At 42.2% G+C, this 18,160-nt stretch overlaps 1 protein-coding gene across 5 annotated transcripts in view; it reads left to right on the forward strand.

Moving 5' to 3' along the window:
* The window catches only part of LOC127376653 (uncharacterized), a 289,241-nt gene extending 276,530 nt beyond the window's left edge, over window positions 1-12,711 (forward strand). For 3 of the 5 annotated variants that reach the window (XM_051423750.1, XM_051423751.1, XM_051423753.1), the window contains 5 exons: window positions 1,312-1,424; window positions 1,755-1,803; window positions 6,106-6,218; window positions 8,867-9,316; window positions 9,888-12,711. In XM_051423750.1, coding sequence (XP_051279710.1) covers window positions 1,312-1,424; window positions 1,755-1,803; window positions 6,106-6,218; window positions 8,867-9,316; window positions 9,888-10,241 — 1,079 coding nt within the window. In that variant the 3' untranslated portion in view covers window positions 10,242-12,711. Of the gene's footprint in view, window positions 1-1,311; window positions 1,425-1,754; window positions 1,804-3,207; window positions 4,407-6,105; window positions 6,219-8,463; window positions 8,569-8,866; window positions 9,317-9,887 lie in introns of those variants that run through there. The other 2 variants (XM_051423754.1, XM_051423755.1) reach the window with 2 other exon arrangements.
* The last annotated feature ends 5,449 nt before the right edge of the window (window positions 12,712-18,160 follow it).

Here is an 18,160-nt window from a genome sequence, read left to right on the forward strand (position 1 = left end):
ACATGCTTTTATAACGTTTGCTTCGCTGAGATGAAAATAATACAATACTGATTGATTGATCAATCATGTCTGAAAGGGTATCTGTGTCTGTGTGTGCGCGTGTGTGCGCGTGTGTGCGCGTGTGTGCGTGTGCGTGTGCGTGTGTGTGTGTGTGTGTGTGTGTGTGTGCGTGCCAAGGCTACGTACAGCTTGATGCAGAATAGAGATTGATGGAGGCTTGCCGTGAGGAGGATACTCAGTTATCTCCTTGTAATTAAAATCCACCTCATAAAGATTATTGACTCCCCCACCACACAAACCAGCATGCTCCCTTGCTTGGCAGGGTTTGCAAAGCGCTTCTTAAAAAATGAAAAATAGCATATTAAGCAGCACATATTTCCCATTTATGCGGAACATTTAGATGTGGTTAAGTTATCGTAATGTGCAATAAAACCTGGATGTGAAATTTGTAATCCACTTTGGAAAATTGCTTACTATATTGCTTTAACATCCCCTGAAAGAGCTTTGGAGATGTGTGTGCCAGGTTTATTGTATGCCATAATTTAAAAGTCCTCAATGCAGGCAGTAAATATAAATTTATTAGTGGCAGGTTTAAACAGGCAGACAGAGGTAGCATGAGTGAGTGGATGCTTGAGTGTTTGCTGTATGTGAGTACATGCAGTGTGTGTGTGTGTGTGTCTGTGTCTGTGTGTGTGTCTTTGATAAGTGCCAACTGAGAATGTGTTCCCTCTGCTCGGCACGCCAGGAAGACAGGTGAGTGTGTGTGTGTGTGTGTGTGTGTGTGTGTGTGTGTGTGTGTGTGTGTGTGTGTGTGTGTGTGTGTGTGTGTGTGTGTGTGTGTGTGTGTGTGTGTGTGGTTTGTGGGTGGGGTTTCCGTCTCAATAAAGTGCTGTACATCAACTCCCTCTTCTAAACTAAACTAAACTGATGGGATGTAATTCTCTGTTCCATTTAACTGTTCCTAATTAGGGGTCACTGTTTCTTTTTGAATCTATGGTAGGCTGGGGTCTGGTTTCCTCATGACCCCAGGGATACTGAAGAGGGACAACCACTTCTGGCCCTTATCTTTCCAACATGACAACAAAATATGTGTCTTGTCATATACATATGATCAGGGACCTACAAAATGACAATCTGTCAATACCGTGGAGAGGGTCAGAAACATGGGAAGTGCATACAAAGGCATTATATGTCTTATTCACTTTCCATAGTTGAGATAAAAGTTTTCATATAAAATATGTGGCAAGGTGACATTGTTTATATTTCTGATGCATCTGTCTGAACATTTTGCCCTTTTGTTAATATCTCCAGTAGGTGGAGAGCTGCTTCTCTGGGGTCAGATCCCCTGTGTGTCCCGGGTCAGTGATCATCCAGGCCTCAAAAGGCTCTGGACCCCCCAGCCTGTTCCACTGGCAGGTGAAAAGGTGCGTATGAGAAAGACTGGACGCATTATGTTTTCTGGACTGCACTGTTTTCTGTAAGTTGTAAAGTTTGAAGTCAGTAGATCTTCTCAACAACACCCCAAATAATGATGTCACAGAAGGTATTTAGCCTTTCACAGCTTATGTAAACAGAAATGCAATATGCCAGGAATAAAAAAAAGAGTGGCTCTATTTAAAGCCAGTGTTTGGTTTGTCCATTCTGGGCTGCTGTAGAAACATGGTGGTTCATGGAAGATGACCCATGGTGTCTGTAGATAAAAATGGCTCATGCTGATACATCTATGTGCTAAAATTTGTTTACATTTTTTGTAGGTATGTGATGTATCCTGTGGAACCTGGCATATGATGGCCCTCACCACAAGTGAGTAATCTATCGTCTATCCCTGAATGTTTATATCTCTCTAGATAATTGTTTTTGAGGCAATGAGAGCAGGTCAACGAAAGTAAACCACTCAAATCCAGGTTTTGAATCTTATTACTCACCCCTTTCCCCTCCACACTGGCTTCTCTTCTTCCCCTTTCCAAATGATGTCTTGCTCCTCCTCAAAGCCCCTCCTCACTCACTTTCTCACTCATCAAACCATAATTCACTTCAGAGGGAAGCATCATTAATGCACAGTAGGACACAGCAGCTTGATGTGTGCTAATTATATTGTGTGTTTTACACGCTGGATGACTTTTGCTTAGTCAGTGATGAGCTCAGTCTCTGGTAATTGTTTTTTGGATGTGATGAGTTTATAAAAGCCTGCCTGTGTGTGTGTGTGTGTGTGTGTGTGTGTGTGTGTGTGTGTGTGTGTGTGTGTGTGTATCTGGGTGTGTTATGTATGTATGTGACTGAATGTGTGGATGCTGAGACTTACTGAGTGTGCAGATCTGTGTCTATGTGTCTATGCATGTGTAGTCTTGCATTAAGGCTGTGCGCATACATGTATACAACATGCACTTTTTTTTATAAGTAGCCAGAAAGACAAGATTATTCCAAAGCCCCACACATCATATGCTTGTGTGAACTTAATGATGATTAGCAAACAGTCAAAATCTCAAGATCATTTTGACACAACTTTAAACTCCATCAGTCCCACACAAAACTTTGACATGCACCATCAACCATGGCAATCGTATCCATGACTTGCCTCCATCCTCCACAACCCATGTGATCCTTTTAGTACTGTACATCACTCAGTGCTATAGCTAGAAATGCTACTTAGCCCTTGGCTAATCACGCTGATTGGAGGTGTCCTTTGGCTCACCTGGGGGCTTCCAATCCTATTAGGCCAACCGTCCTGAGCCTAGCGCACCCAGCAGCCGCTCGTGTTTGATCACTGGTGCTTAGAGCCCACACTTGTCCTCTTATGTTGGTATTAAGGCATGGAGGAGAGGAGCGGCAGGGTTGGGTTGGTGGGGGGGGGGTTAAAATGTGATCTCCTTAACTCTCTAGGGGGGCAGAGGGGAGTTTGGTGCCTCACCTCCTTCACTGACGCTCCTCTGTTTCTCCAACTGGAGTTGGTCTTTAAACTTCTGATGTCAGTTGAAAGGCGGAACACTGCAAGTTGTTTCCAAGCAAAAGGGAAAGAGATTGAAGAGGTGTGTGTGTGTGGGGGGGGGGTACTAAGAAGAGGAGGTTAAGAGATTGTATGCCTCTGTTTTCACCTTAAAAGCATCTTTTTGAAAGTGTAAGTTGTTTAGAGGATCAGTCAAATTTTCCACAACTCACATCCGTCTCTTTTTCATTTTTCCTCTCCTTTCTTTTTCTCTTTCTGTTTAGTCTATGGAAGCATGGAAGGTCTGGCATGTCTTTGGAAGTAAATACACCTGATCCCATCAGGCCTGCCACCTCTTTCTACCCTCTTCCTATCTCTACCACCTCCCCCCCATCTCTCGCTCTCACAACCTTTCTCCCTCACTGCACACCATCACTATGTCTCCCTTGTGGCTCTCCTTCTTCCTCCCCTCCTCCCCTTTTGCCCCCTCCTCCTCCACCTCCTTCTTCTTCCCCGGGCCAAGAGCGCCCAGGAAGAGCCATGTGTTTCCAAAGTGGACTGGATGGGAAATCGAAGCAGGGCTTCTGTGTTTATCAAGCCACAGCTCCGTCACCTTGCTCCTACTCCCGTCTGGAGGCCCCGGCAAATTGGTGACAGCAGCAACAACCCTGCAGCACACATGCCCCTTTTTTTCTGTGTGCACGTCCACACACACACACGCACTCACACACACAGCATTGCACTGTGGCCTGTTTAGTTTTATTGCTGGTGTCAGGTGAGGAGGTGGAGGTAGGAGTGCTGTCTAATGCTCACCTCACACACGTATACACACACACAGACACACTCACACACAGTCATTTCCAGCCCTGCCGACACCTTGGCTAACAAGACCTGTGAACCACAGTGACAGAACTCCGAGACTTGTCAGAGTCCCAGTCATTTAATGCCAAGACCCAGCCCTAGCTCTAACCCAGCAGGGTTTCTGTTTGCACACCAAGCCACAATAGGCTGCACAGTGGTATACTGAGCATGAGCCTACTGAATACTACTGCTCCTCCAAACAATACCTTTACCACAGTTATCTACAGTAATTATTTCTTTAAAATACTACATTGCTAACATAGAGTAGTATTGGAGTTATCTGAGGTGAAAGTGGAGATGAAATGCTTGTCTTGCACATGGTGGTTTTGTTTAACTTCACCCTCAGTTTGCACCTCATTATGTTGATCTGCACCATCACATATGACTTCTTTCATCTATAAATGTTTGAATGTATGCTATTACTCTTATCTATCTACTTGCCTGTGTAACAGTGCAGTTATGTGTCTGTTATCCTGCTGTATCAATAGACATCTCTATCTGAAGTATCTAATAGTCGTGAGTCATTACATCTAGTTCTGCATGGACCACTGTCCCTTTTGTTGCATGCGTATAAGATACAGGCTGCTCAATGCCCCTTTCTCTGCCCCCTCTTTTCTCTTTGCTGTGATCATATGAGCGGAGCAGAAAGGAGAGTTGACACGGGTTAGAGCCCTGCATGGCCTTGCTACCTTAGAAATGAACTGCACAAACAACGCCGGGCCATTGTGCCTAAGCGCTTACAATGATGCCATTCAAGAGAGTATTGATCCACCCAGTTCAGGGTCAATCATTGGATCAATGGTGTGTGGGTTGGTCGGCTGGAAGGCCGCCTGACTGTGTGAATGAATGTATGGTTGGATAACGGGTGAATAGACGGTTGGATAATGGATGGATGGATATATGGATTGATTTGAAGACTGATGCATGGTGTGACAGCAGTGGCAGGTCTGTTTAAACATGAACTTGTATGGGTCTGAATATATCAATTGTCAAATCTCACTGAGATTTCCTGTAAGTTCAAACAAACATTTCTTTGCACAAAATTTAATTAAAAAAACAACTTTATATTATTTGCCCTTACGTTTTTAGACTTTTGCTATAGTTTTTTTATTGAGTGGACATACAGCAGTATATCTATTATGTATGGTAGCTCGCTACCCACTATTATTTTTCTTTAGATATACACAACCTTAAATTGAGTTATACTATATAAATAAAGCTTTAATGTGACATAGAAGAATGGGAAAAGTAGAGAGATACGGTATATATTTAAAAACAGTCATTGTCATTAGCATGTTCTTGGTGTATTCTTATGATGTGTTTACACCCGGGTTGATTGACCTAGTTACCCAGCCCCTGGCAACACAACATGGAGAAAAGTAACACAATGCAACACAGGGGAGAGGTGTAGATTCCTTATTATTCTTACATGTGAGACACATATGAGTGAACACACACAGAGCAGTGATCATCAGGGGCTCACAGAGGTCGTGCCTTGTGACGAAGTGAAAAAAGGGAGAGAGCTGATTTAAAATTCTGTAAGAGATGTCAATTGTGCCCTCTGCATATTTCTATGGAAAATTTGTAAATAGATCCTTTGTAAATAGCTTCTCTCTTGCCAATCACCCTGTCTGCTCTCTGCACAGCAGCATTAAAAATTGATCCTTAGCCGCACCAGGGTGAAATGCTAACATCGCTGCCAAATGACTGATTAAAAAGAAAAACCTTTAATCTTTGCTTAAAAGTGTCTACTGCCTTGGCATGCATTTCCCCTGTGCTCCTCTATCTTCCAAGGCTGTGAAGGGAAGGAGGGGGTCGCCGTGGGGGAAACGGGGTCACGCTTCATGTAGAGTCAGCGCTGTACAGTGATATAGCTCTAGAGGTGAGGGATTTCACTAAGAGCAGATCTAGGAATCGACATGCATTGCTCTCTTCGGAATTTAACCTTAAGCCAAAGGTTAAAAACACATTTGAGCATCCACAAGAGGGGGCGAATGTGTTGGCACTCCTGCTAATGGCTTGCAAAAATAACTTGCTTTTTATCCAACTAAATCATCCAAGTCAAGAAAAATCAACAGGGTCATATTGATAACACAGCATAACATTATTGCATAAGAAGTTTGACGTGCCTTCAGCTTACTCAGCTGCACAGCAATAGAAATCAACACACTCTCTTTCTAAATCATTTTTAAATAACATGATGTGGCAACTGAAAAGTCACAAATAACCATGCTCACAACCAAAGACTGGAATAAAGAAGACAAAAAAGCACATTACGTGTTGATTGGAGGTGGGTGCTGAGAGTTGTGTTTGTGTTTCAGGGAGCAGAGAGAAGAACAGAGAATGTGCTCACCCAGAAACTGAAGCTTGCTTCAGAGACCTTGTCAGCAATCCCCTACCGACAGAGCGCACAGAGACAGAAAACCCAGTGCAAGTAAGATAAACATACGTGTCTCCTCTTTCTTGCTCTATAGCCCTTTTATTGACTTACTTGTATACTGTATAGCTCAATCTGTAACTCGCTTGCTAACTGAGCAGCTCCCTAACTCTTGCAGTGGATCGCTCCTGATTGATATCTTCCTCTTCCACACTCTCTGCCTGCCTTGTTGACATCCACATTCCCACGCACCCATTGTTTGCTTCTCAAATCCTTTCATTCATTGTTTCAGTTTCTTTACACATGTTGTAAATCAACATATCAGTAATGAATGATACAATATAACAAGTTGCACTTGAGTAAACAGCACAGCCATCAAAATATTAAGTGGTGAATATATTCTCTCACCTCTCAGAATATCAGCGAGGGCCACTAAACTGTCACCCAGACCCACAGACACACACACTCAAGCTCCCACCCCTCCCCATCTCTCTGTCATTCAGGTGTTTACTGTCATTCATTCTCAGGGTTTTGTATAATCCTCTCACCACACCTGAGTGCTCCCCACTCAGTGTCACTGGATTTACTCTCTCTCTCTTCCCCTCCTCTCTCACACTTACTCTCTCCTCCAGTGCACAGCCTTTTACATTTTGTATCACAGCCATTCTTTTACACACGTTGTCATTTCTTATGTAAATAACCATAGATAAAAAGACAGTAACAGACATTTTAAGATTTACACACACCGCTCGGCGCGTATGTTTTCAGTCATCTCCTCTCATCAGCCAGTTTGTTTGTAGAATTGTCTTTGCCTGTAGCCATAAATTAGGGGTTGTGATTTAACTCATTGAGACAACAGAGAAAGACAACGAAACATGAATAAAACAAATGATATGCAGAAGGTGAGGGAGAGAGAGAACGAGGAGAGGAGGGTGAACTGAAGGCAGAAATGGGCCAGTATGTATTTCTGCTCTACTTTCACTTGGGGAAGGCTTCATTAAGAAGTCTGTTTCCAGAGCATGGTGGAATCTATGTGTGTGCATGTGCGTGTCCATATGTGCACAGGAGTGTGGGTATATGTGCATAGGTTAATGTGTGAGATTGTGCTGATGCACACGCACATTCGTGCATATATGTGTGTATGCCTGTAAAATTATTTTTGTGTGCTCAGTGAGAGAGATCTCTTAAATTATTTACAACCAGAACTCTCTAATTGGTATCAAGTTTTTAAATGGGGTCAAATGTTGCGGTGCAGTTTTATGCAGCTTTTCTTCTGCCTTAAGTCTGTACCATTACATCTGGTGCTACAGTGCTGCTGCTTCATTGGACTTGAACCTCTAAATGCTGTATTTGCCCATTGACTGGGGCTCTGCTCTCAGACTGTAGAATTATGCTGCACCAGGCTGAGACACAGGGGGAATGTAGTTTTATTACTGTGATAGGGCTGTGTTAGTCCATCCACCGATGTCTGTTACATAGAAAACATTCTGTGAGAGATCTGGTGAGTCGTAAACATCAAACAGAGGTGCGCACACACACACATACACACATACACACACACACACACACTCACAAACCCACAGAGCCTAAGGCAGCGCACAGAGCTGGTATTAGATTTAAGCCCCCTAATAAAGCCAATTAGAATTATACTGTGAACTGATGAAGGCAACCTTACCGGGGCAGTTTTCTCACCTCTAGACATACACATTCATGCATGCACGTGCAAGTACACACATACATGTATTCTAAATGCACTTTAACCCGAAATACTATGCTGTCTTAGTTTTAAGACTGAATTTATTTTACATTGTTAAATATCTTTTCCCTTTTTTCATCCATTAAATACAATAAGTCCAGTCTCTCGAAAAGTTCAGTCAGTTACTCATGAAATATTAATCACTGAAAAGTAATAACATTACTTTACTAACAAGTAATTAGTTACATGACTTGTTATATTACTTTTTTCTCAGCACAGCTCCATGAGCCCTTTAAAAACCTACAAGGCTTCCATTCCCATATGACGCATCCTAAGTAGAAAACGAGATGATGTCATTTAACGAGCAGTCATTCTACAGTCTACAGGGATTTACTGACCATCAGCAGCTAGCTTAGCCCTGGTGACAGCACACAGCACTCCAGAAATGTCCTCACAGTCAAATTGTGATGTTCACTACGTTACCAAGCCCACAAAGAATCCACAACATATACATTTGAAAACTTGAGGTACCAGGAGGTGCATTTCTTGTTAACAAAAGGGATTTCTATTGCTACTGAGAGGTGAATTTCTCACCTTTTTTGGTAGAGGCTAACAGCCTTCTTACACCTCCAACCTCCAACATGTCCTGGACTATTCTCCCTCCTGAATACACAGAGAGGAAACTGAAATCAGCCCCACATCAAACTCCCGGTAAGACAGCAAGCTAGCCAGGCTTAAATTGCTGAAGTAATACAGCATTACTGGGATTAGTAACTGTAATGTAATTACTGAGTTTGTATTGCCTTATGCTACTGATTACTGAACAAAAGTAACCACATTACATTAAAGCTACAGTAATGCTCAACATTTAGTAAGTCACACTGTCTGCCCAGAAATGACTAAGTTGCAGCAGGCTATACCTTTCTTCCTATCATTTTAGTTTGGCTATACATTTTAGCTGTGTCACAATAGGAATAACCTAAATAGATATTGTGTGTCCTCTTAACAGGACTCCAGGCAGGTTCATCTCAAGTTGCTTCGAGGTCTGGAGAGACCAGTGAGCAGGACCACTGAGGAGCAGGAGAAATATAAAGAAAGCAAGACTGCAGAGGAAGAAGAAAGACTTGACGAAAGACCAAACAAAGATGAGGGAGATGGAGCATTTCATGATTCAGCATTAACCATAGCCAGGTCTGCTGTGAGGATGGACAGGAGAGGAAATGGCCAATCATCAATCAAATCCAACCAGGGGGCTGAGAGGGAGGGTTGCAGGACAGCAGGGCCGTGGGAAACGAAGAAAGAACCATGCAGAAGCAGAGGAAGCAGAGATGCAGTCTTTACTACTTTGCATCTTTTACCCAGGTCAGAGGAAGAGCAATTCAGGCCCAATACCAGCACCTTTCCCCGCATACTTACAGGACAGCAAGCTCATAGCAGAGTTTCAGCTGGGGCTCGGAAGGTGAGTGTTAATGTTGTTATCACAAAGAACAAATCTAAGTAATCCAGCTTGTTGCTGGTGTGTTTCCCATGAGGAGGGTGCATATATCTTCAAAGGGAAACAAACATGCACATGTATGTTTGCACATATTAAATTTATTTTTCTTTACTCCTTTCTTTCTCTTTGGTCTCAATAAGTACAATTTAAACTTAATTTTGCTTTTATTATAGCTGACAATAGAAAGTGAAAGGAATGACCTGGTAACATCACAGGGCTGATGGACCTCAACCTGTTTATTTGTTAAACTTACTATAAATGTCCAGAGCTAAGTGGTTTTGTAATTTGAGAGGCAGTATTGGATTGCTTTGGCTGGGAATAAAGAAGCAAGTATACATTAACTGGCTGGCAGGCTTGAGGTGTGACTTTAGTAGTGGACTGCTGCAAAAACAGTAATTTACTAGCCGTAAGCAGTTAACAATTAAATTATAAAACCTTTATATACCCTAGAAAGCAATTTCAAATTCTCAGGACCAAGTAGGCTGTTTTCACATATGTTTTTTCTTTCTTTTTTCATATGTTTTTTTCTCTTCAGGAGAGAGCTACACATCTGACTGAACTTGTTCAAAAATGTGAAAGTGACAGAAGTTCCAGGCTCAGACCCAAACCCACACCTCCTGGGAGATGTACAGGTCCTGTGACTCAGAGGATAGCCTCTTGTCACCATTCAAGAATTAGACTACACTCTGGCCTCATGTGTCCGATTTATAATTCTCCTTCCCATCTGAGCCCTGGACAGCAAGTTCAGATGTCCTCCCCTTCCTTACACCTGGGACCACAAGTCAAAATCTCTCTTTCTCCAACCCCTTCCTCTTCTGAACCATTCAGGTACTGTCCAACACACAGCAGAGGGGTTTCTGCCTTTGGCACTTCTCGGAAGAATCAGTGAGAATCCGCAGATCCAGTTCTGTTCACTTCTGGACCTAGAAAATGTATCTTATTTATCTGATATTGTAGTGTTTCAAATGTGTATATTAACCCTATTATGTCAGGTTACGTGAACGATTTGAAAACAAAAATATGTTCAGAGTATCCATAAAGTCATCAGTGTCTAAAGCATTTTTACCCCTTAGTCCCCAAAAATTAATGGAGAGAGAATGTGCACTCTATTATCTACTTAATAACACGTATAAAGCTAAATTATTTTGGCTCCAAGGTGACTAGGCGATACCAGACGACTGAAGATCTCAGTGCCTACCAATCGTCTGGGGATTTCTAAATGCAAAGTAGTTGCTTGAACGGCGGCACAAACGGCCACTAACAAACGTACGCACCTTACTTCAAGGACATGCCTTACCTGAAACAATGCTCTCCCCCCATCCACTGGAGATATAGCGAATCACTTTGTAACATGGAGTGACATTGAAAATCGATGTCCTGAGCAATGTTATATATTACATCAGTGTTTACAAGCACACGACTTCCTCATGTCACCGCCCCAAAGACTTTGAATTGCTTCTGCAATGCCGATTTTTTTGACTCTCTAACTGTTTCCACACTGTTTAAGCAATGAAAGCTGGGAGAAAGTCCTCAGTCTCTGTTGAGCGAAACGTTTAGAGACAAGGTGACTGACAAACAGCCTTTTTTGCTCTGTAAGAGCTCTCTAAAACAGAATCCAGAACAGCATTAATGGGCTTCACTTTATGATTTGGCATATATGTTCCTCTTACAACCATCTCAGTCAGCGACACTCATGAACCTTAACCTCATCTGAAAGCATTAGACTTTGGTCTTACAGTCAAAGCTGTATGTAGGAGTCTTTGAATCACCACATTTCAACAGGCCCTTAGAGGATTTAGTTTTTTTTACTGTATATACTACCAAGCCTCCTTCATTTTAATACTTACAGTATGTTGTTTATTAAAGACATAACGCCCTCTCAGATCTTGGCCTCTTGTAAGACATTTCACGGTGTAGTGTTTTCATGGCTGCCCGTCTCTGCAGTATGAGTCACATATGCATGCTGCTGTGGCTCTTTTGAGCGTGAGAAAATACTATATGATGAGGGTCCTCAAAACAAAGTAGGATCATTACAGGAAACAGAGCTTTCTTCGAGTCTGCTTTGCTCTGTTTTGTTTTTTTGTTTCTCAGAGAGAGGTACTTCATTAGTCTCGTACTACATGCAAACTGGTTCTTTGCCACAGCACTGACCACAACCACATAGTAATTCCTCTTGTCAGGATTTCATTATTAACAGCGCATGTGATGTTTTCTCGTTATCTACATTTACAAAAAAGGACCTTCTGTCAATAAGATGTTGGCAGTGTGGGGTTAGACACATCACTCAGATATGTAGACAATATAAGTACATTTATTTCTCAATAATATTAATATTTCATATTAATACCTCTAGTAATGCCGGGGTGATTAATATTTTATTACTTTAAGCACTGATTTTACACGGTGTAAAGTTTTCAATTACTGTACCACCTCTACGTTCTGAGTTATATTGAAATTTTGAACACATATATTATTCCTGTTCCTGTTATTCCTCATCACAGTAGTCGTCATTTCAGTTGGACAAAGAATACAAATGAACATCAAAGCTATTAATTACCTTGATTGCAGTTTTATTAAAGGTTAAAGGAGATACTAGTGTTAATTTTGTGAACCCATTTAAAAGGAACTGTTGCTCCAACAGAGTGACAAGGACTACAATAAAAGTGCTTTTGAATTGAGTCATAGATTTGCTTTTGTGAGTACCAAACCCAACACTGATTACATACAGGCATTCAGTACTGATGGCATTGAGACATCCGCCCTCATCCCACCCCATCGTCTCTTACACTCCCTGTGGTTTGTTTTGGTGTGTGTGAGTAAGTGTTGGTTGTGTGTATCACGTTTTTGCCCTGCGAGACTCCTGCCAATCGATTCAAGGTGAGACCTGTCGATTAAACACCCTGAGCTGTGCTCTCTACCTAACCCCAGGGTGATTCAATCCCACCCCTTACACACACATACACACACCCATGCACAAACACACGCACCCATACACTTCACCTGTCATCCATCAATACCTCCATCGGGGCCTCTATTGATCCCCTCCATCCCGCCTCTTCACCCCATGCAGTACAACATCAGGGCCAAGATGACGTCCGTGCAGGTTTAATTTCTGACAGATTTACAATAAAGCTCAAGTTATTATTTAACTCTTCCGGCCGCAGTGTGCTCTTTGATTTAGCACCCTGGGAGAGGATGAGTTACAGCTGACACGGAGAATCTGCCGGGGCTGGAATGGTAGGCACCCGGTTCATAACTCAGCCGCCGAATGTGTAGTTAGTCAATCACTTGATCTGTAATCACAAATGCTGCCAGAAATTACATGAGTGATGAGCTGTAATAAAAGCACTTACTTTTCCTGCTCTGTCTCTTAAGTGTTATTGGCAGACCCCTCTCTCCCAGGAGGCCGTGGCTGTGAAACAAAATCCCGATATAAACTGCCTCATTGGTCCCTGCCTCACGCTCTCTCTCTGGTGTACTGTATGTGTGTGTATGTGACTGTGAGTGTGTGTTAATGCAGAGAGCTCCCACTACAGTGTAATACAAAGCTCTTTTTGACAGTCTTTCTCCCACTGTTGGATTGCCTTGCTTCAGGACAAATGATCCTCACTCCAGTAAAGACAGTCATCTGCGTCATTTCTATCCTTTATAATCTCTTATGTGTGCAGAGGTGCAAGGAAACACAATTCACTAACAATGACAGACCTGGTAGTATTAATTGGTCAGTAAAATGCATCATATACATATAGGTTTAAATGTATTGCAATGCAGTAGTTTGTCTCTGCTGTTATAACTTTCTTTGCCCGACTCTCATCTCAGCTAAGATGCCCCGATAAGTTATGAGACATCAAAGATGTGACCTTATGTACAGGTAATCAAACATCTCAGGGCAACGACACAAACCTTTCTTCGACTGTCTGTGACTCCCAGTTCCATAGCCTTTGGCAGGAGGTCATGCGTGACAGTTTTATTGATACGGACCTCTATAATAATTACACAGCGTCTTGCATGCACTATTGATCAGGCCTATTGATAAAATCATATTTTACTGTAAAGGTCTGTTGATTTGATGCATTACAGCATAAATCTCTCCTCACAAGCAACTGATTTGGAACTCCTACTGCTGAGTGATGGATGCTCCCGCAGATAAACACACACACACATAGAGACACACGACTATTTATATCTATTGTTTGAATAGGGTAATACCAGACACAGGTTAAAGACAGACAGAGATGTAATGATATCCATATCTTTATTCCATCCATATAAATAGACGATCACATAGATCACAAGTGGGATCTGCTATCCAGCCCAACTCATATGATGTGATATATAAGCAAGGGTGTTTATGGAGTCACTGCTCCATCTTATCATGATTTGTATTGTCAGCGGGGGCTGAATCTGCATGGTGGTAATAGATTCTGATGTGGTTCAAATGCCCCGTGGTGAATGGGAAATAGAGATGAATGTGACAGATCGTACAGAACTCGTCCTGTATATAAACGGCCTTTAGAACTGTTGTTCTCACAGGGAGGGAAGGGTAGATGGTGGATCGGCTGGTGTGTAGGGAAATGTCATTGCTGGTATTAAAATGTTAAGAATCTGATCCTCAAAGCTGACCTATACAGTCGACGCAATGAAATTGATATGATTTCCAGAGGAGGAACATTCTATACTTTGGCTACCGCAGTTTTTCTGGTGTTAAAGAGGTTTTTGTCATATTAAAAATGCGAGCAAACTGAAATGCAGACTGATGGAGAACTAAACATAAAGTGTCAGGTAATATACACTGGCGCCTATGGTGTCGCGCATTATCACCCTTTGATCTTACTATGGAAAAACATAATATGTGTAATAAAGGAAAAGAGCACATTTATTACTGTTGAAGGAAAGGAAAAATTGGTCTTTATGGTTCAGGTTAAAAAGCAGCTTACTAGACCATGTTTCCGTTTTGGCCAGCAGTTCAAAAGCATGTTTTCTTTTTGGACTTTTCTCTGGCTGGATTCTGAACCACTTGGGGGTAGTTCGCGAAAGCTGTGGCGCACCAGTGACAGGCTGGTTTTCACATTTAAGGAGCCAAAGGGACATGGGAAACATGTTCACGTTCAAGAGGCCTACAAATTTCTAAAAGCCGGGATATAGAGTTAATCGTTGGCCCAGTCAAAGCCCCCCCAGAGCGGCTGCTACTGCAAAATGCTTAACAGCCCATCTGGCAGCCGCACAGAAATGTTGTACTGCAGAGGACAGGAAAATAATTTTAATCAGCAGTTTTATATGTGTATGTTTATTTTTGTTGAAGCATAAAACCTGCTCCAACCTGAACTCTGATGAAATTCTGATGAAAGTAACAGTGTAGAGGTTCGTTTCTTTTATGCAAACCAAATGCATGAAGCCTATTAGAAGAGAATAAAATTACACAACAGTCTCTACAAGGGCTAGAAGTAAACAGAAGTGGGGGAACATCATATTAGAAAAAGCATTTTGTCCCATAACAGCATTTCTTTAAAAGCATACCATTTTCTCCTCAGCAGTTTTGAGATCAATTGAGGACCGTACATCTATAGTGTATGATTGATACAGTATGGAATCTATTCGTGGAAGATGGCACATAACTAAAGCACACCACTGACTTTGAACATACTCCCTACTTTTGTACCACAGCTGTTTGAAATGCTAATATAGAGCTTGTGAAATAGCAACAATACCACTAGTGTGTTCCCCAGAGCTGGAGGGAGAAGGCAGAGCAAGACAAAGGCAGTTTTTAATCTGAGCAGGAAGCATAGAGTGGCGATTCACTGTGACATGGTGATTGATATGAGTGAGTAGTGTATTTACCGAGTCTGACGGGATAGGAGAAAGAGAGTGTTTTCTTCCCATCTGTACGCTTATCTCCCTCTATAAATCACTGCCAATGGGATGCATAAATGTGCACGAGCAAACGTTGTATTGCTCCGTCTCAGGCAATTCCACTTTGACCTTTACATTTGGCATTGGTCACTGGTGCTAAATGCATGCCACGACCTTCCTTAACCTTGGGTTATTCATATTTAATAGTCATGCAGCCTGTTTGTTCCTCAGACAACGTACAGTGTATGGACACACACACACACACCACACAAACACATTAAACAACTAGTTACTGTAGGCAAGCCAAATTGATTTAATTTGACATTCTGATCATGAACGGCTCATGTAATTTTCAAAACATAAATGAAGAGAAGATATGATGATTTTATCATTCTCATAAGTCTGTGTCTTTATAGCTTTGATTCCATTACCTCTTGCCCAGTGGCACACTATGATGTCCTATGTCCGTCCTAACCTTTGACTCCAGCCAGTGCTTTAAAGGTTCTGCACTTTGCCCTTTCCCATTTGACCTGTCTGAAGTATACCTTTATAATTGCCCCTGTCGCTATCAAATGCACATATGAGAGGGTGCAGGGGCAGGGGGCCGAAGTCTGTCCAATAACCTTTTGGCCTCTTGTTCATCCATTCTGCTCGAAGCAAGCACAGCAGGCTTCCTCCCCCTACCCACAATCCCATACTGTATTAGTCTGCATGTCGGTGTTATTGATGGTGCTCTGGAAATATTTTATTGGTCAGTCATGACCTTTGACTGGAGCAACGCAAACACTAACCCCCCTAAAGCTTCCTATCGACACGTGTATATATATAAATATATATATGATCAGATGGCTAATAGAAGTATAGATTTAGAGCAGCAGAAGACCTAGTCATTTAAATTTGAACACTGTGAGGTCAGCATTGCTTTTTCCACTATGCATGTGTAGGATCCCTTGTAAAAACACACATTGAGTTTGCTATAAAGGAAACCATTCAGTGATGCATTGAAAAGACGTTTTGGAAAAATGGACAATAGAGGCATAAAATTAGAAATATAAATGTAAATAATATGTCATATCCAAAAAGTTTTAGATTTTCAAATAAAAAAATACTCTTACACATGGTTAATCTTTAACTGTAAAGTATAAAGCACAAGTTAGCAAAGGAAAAATATCAAATACACTTGTTAAAAAATGTTAAATCCATTTCTCATCCCATCCTCCTATCTTCTGCCTTTATTCCACATACTGTAAGTCTCTTCATCAAAGGAAGTGTAGCTTGCACTCAAGCACCCACAATTAAGATAAGCCCGACCACAGCTGGACAATTACCTGCCAACTAACCTTTTCTGGAGGCACTTAAGAATGTAAGGACCCCTGAGGATAGATGTGCTCTAAGTAGAACAAGCACTTCAACAGGCCAGAGAGAGAGAGGGGAGGGAGGATGTAAGGTATGAGAATGCAGGGATAGAGAGGAAAAGTGATAGAAATAGCGAAAAAGACAGTATCATGGTGAGATTACCTAATCCTCTGTCTGAGAGCACTATTTGAAGGACCTGGTGGTGTCAGACATGAGGGGGCTTTGTGGAGGTTTACCCAGGAGAGGCCAGCTTAGCAGGGGGATCTAGTGGAACACCAGGTGACCAGTGCTCTGTCCCCAAGCACAAACCCCAGCCTGTGGCTTTGTAAACACTGTTAAATTGATTGCAGGGAGCTGATGAGATTTCCCTGCAGCCTGGGTCATTATCACATTGTGTACAAGCTCTAACTCACTCGTACTGAGCCCTCTATGGATTGTCACTGTGGTTTATGTTTTTTTTTTTTTTTTTATGTCAGTAACAGTGTTTTCTTTCAAAAGTTCATATATCTGTCCAGAGTGAATACGACTGGTGGTAGACATGCAGGAATTTAAAATGTGCCATCAATTTAAAAATGTAAAATTTTGTATGTATTTAATTTCCTAATGTTTAGTGCAGCATTTTTAGCACTGGTCAGGGTGTTACAGTCTACCCCGCTGTGCAACGGCGTGAGTTTCAGCACTGTATGATATCTGATCCCCAAAACCCTGCAGGGCAGCCACAGCAAATCAACAATGGATTAATGGATCTGGTTCTGCTCGTAAATCTCTGTGGGATTGGAAAGCGTTCGAGGACAGTCAGCCTGTAGTGGTGTGCTTAATGTTACAGGCAGTTTGGGTTTCCCATCGTTCAAAGCAGTGACAGGGTAGTAAAGATGTGGCAGCATCTTATGTCTGCGTTAAATCAGTGAATGTCAGGAATGCTGGATTGTCAGTCTGCCGTGCTAAGAGCTGTACCAACACTGATTCATTGGAACACATTTGTTTATAAATAACCTCAATGCCTTTCTGTAGCTTTCAACGTACAGTAGAATAACTTCATTCACCATAGCAAAGTCAGAAAAAAAGATGTGTTGTGCAGACATGCCCTAATTCAGTGGTGTCAGTACAACCCTTCAACCTTAGCCTAGTGCGGTAAGGCCTTGCCATAGATCACAGTGGTTAACAGTTAGCTGTTCCTGCAGGTGTATAGGGAATGGCAGTAACTGCTTCCATTACTGGAGAGAATGGCCCAACTCCCACAGCCCCCTCCAGACAGCGCTGTCATTACCCATCCATTGTGAGGCCTGAGAGGGAGCTGTAAGTACGGCAGACTTATGGCTTTGTTAGAGTGACTGGATGGTCTCCTCTGGCTCAGCACAGGATAAGGAGGGACCATGGTATGGAAGGATAGCCAGATAGACTGATAGAGATGGAGGATGAGGATGAATCGAACACCCCATGATACCCCACCACCACCACTCCCAGATGTGCTTCTGAGTAGAGTGCAGGCTGGAGGGTGGGGAGGGTTATTTGGTGCTATTTTTACAAGAAACGGGTTGATTTGTCTTAGGCCATTACCGTCTATTACAGCTGCGAGTCTTGGGGAAAAGGTGGGAAGCGGCA

Source organism: Dicentrarchus labrax, unplaced genomic scaffold, assembly GCF_905237075.1.
Source record: "Dicentrarchus labrax unplaced genomic scaffold, dlabrax2021, whole genome shotgun sequence".
NCBI classification, from domain to species: Eukaryota; Metazoa; Chordata; class Actinopteri; family Moronidae; genus Dicentrarchus; species Dicentrarchus labrax.